At 39.5% G+C, this 2117-nt stretch overlaps 1 protein-coding gene across 1 annotated transcript in view; it reads left to right on the plus strand.

Annotated features, from left to right (window-relative positions):
- Positions 1-2117, plus strand: part of LOC106876666 (uncharacterized) — a 143397-nt gene that overhangs the window by 76160 nt on the left and 65120 nt on the right. The window contains exon 13 of the mRNA XM_014925299.2: positions 691-910. Within this exon, the coding sequence (XP_014780785.2) occupies positions 691-910 (220 nt within the window). The remainder of the gene's footprint in view (positions 1-690; positions 911-2117) is intronic.

A 2117-nucleotide genomic window follows, 5' to 3' on the forward strand; every position in this document is an offset into this window, starting at 1 on the left:
ATAATTTATGGATTTCTTTTTTTTTTTAAGAAGACTAAGAGAAAAAGATGTTTTATATGACACATTCTACCAGTGTTCCAAGTTTCAAAGTGTTTCGTTAATGAAAAATGTGGCCCCCGTTTTAAAAAAGATCCTCTGCTTCTCCTTCTGAGAGCACAAAAATAAGTACAGACAAGAGAATGTGGTATTCCAGTATGACCACTGTCTAATGATAGGAACTAGTAAAGGAATAACAGAATAGACCTTGTCTCTTTTACTTGTTTCAGTCATTTGACTGCGGCCATGCTGGAGCACCGCCTTTAGTCGAGCAAATCGACCCCAGGACTTATTCTTTGGTAAGCCTAGTACTTATTCTATCGGTCTCTTTTTGCCGAACCGCTATGTTACGGGGACGAAAACACACCAGCATCGGTTGTCAAGCGATGGGGGGGGGGACAAACACAAACACACACATATATATACATATATACGACGGGCTTCTTTCAGTTTCCGTCTACCAAATCCATTAACAAGGCTTTGGTCGGCCCGAGGCTATAGTAGAAGACACTTGCTCAAGGTGCCACGCAGTGGGACTGAACCCGGAACCATGTGTTTGGTAAGCAAGCTACTTACCACACACCCACTCCTACGCCTACAGTCTAGTCGCGATTTAACGAAAAAATTAAATATTTTTGTATTCCCTCTCTTCAGATTAACAAGAATGTGAATCAAACAGTGGCCGGAGAACACTACCTTGATGTGAAAAACTTATCAGTAATAGACGGAAGCAACGTAGTCAGTGTTCTCCTTTATTTTACCCCGAACTCTGCGCTGACTGTCAACGACGCTGCCAAATTATTGTTGCAAGCAAATAACAGCCAACAACTACAAATAGGTTTCATAATAGACTCGAACGAAACGCATGTCTTTGGTAAGTATAAACATTCTTGCCTTTTTAGGAAAGTGTTTATACACCATTAGGTGTATACCCGCTTCCGTACATTAAATTTCTAGAAGAAACAACGGAACGCAGATTCTGAACTATCAACACAACATTATTTATTTACAGAGGAAATAGGCAGCACTTCGCCCTTTGGTTGCTGAGACGCCGTCAATGATGTTGAGTGGTTATTTGTCTAGCTCCAGAGTTGGAATGTTGGAAAGAGCTGTCTCCAGAGTTGGAATGTTGGAGAGAGACTGTTTGTACGTCTGAGCTCTCCGTCGGCCGGCGAGAAAAGAGAATGAATAAGGGCGCGAAGCTTGGATATCCAATGACCACGCATGCGCACGAGACTCTGTATTCCTTCCGGAACTAGTCCCTGCGCATGCGTGGATAAGCTTTCCGGAATGTCTGCTATTAAGGCGTCACTACACCTTTCTCTCGAAAATTAATGAGCTAATTAAAATGAAAATTATGTAACTGGGACCCGAAATCAAATTACAGCTACCGATCAGCAACAACAACAACAACAACAACAACGACGACAACAACAACACAAATAATGGTTTCTAATTTAGACACAGCCTAAAATTTAGGAGAGGATACATTAATCTCAGTACTTCATTGCTTCTTTATTTTGCCGGCCCAGGAAGGATAAAATGCAAAGCTGACATCGACGGAATTTAATAATAATAGTAATAATAATAATGACGACGACGACGATGATGATGATGATGATGATGATGATGATATACCGGGAAGAGTTTTCACTCCTCCAACAACAAAAAAGAACGCACAATGCTGCACACACTCCAGCGACACGGAGGTATAGCAGGAGGTGCAGTAGAAATTTGCTTGAAACTACTACTACTACTACTACTACTACTACTACTACTAATAATAATAATAATAATAATAATAATAATTATTATTATTATTGTTCAGTAGTTTTATTTTTATAACGTGCTTTCACTTCACTACCGAGCGCAGCTCTGTGTGCCTTGGGTATGTGCTGTGGTTTGCTGTGATGCTCTTATGGTTACTGTATTGAAAGTGTTTTGCGTAGGATGTGTGCTGTGCCCAGTAGTGCAATTTTCTGTATGTTATATATATTTGTAAGTCCTGGTGTTTTTGTTATGTATTTGTCTGAATATTTTTTTTATTATACCTAAGGCATATTATTATTATTATTATTATT

The sequence above is a fragment of the Octopus bimaculoides genome, chromosome 3, assembly GCF_001194135.2.
Source record: "Octopus bimaculoides isolate UCB-OBI-ISO-001 chromosome 3, ASM119413v2, whole genome shotgun sequence".
Taxonomy (NCBI): Eukaryota; Metazoa; Mollusca; class Cephalopoda; order Octopoda; family Octopodidae; genus Octopus; species Octopus bimaculoides.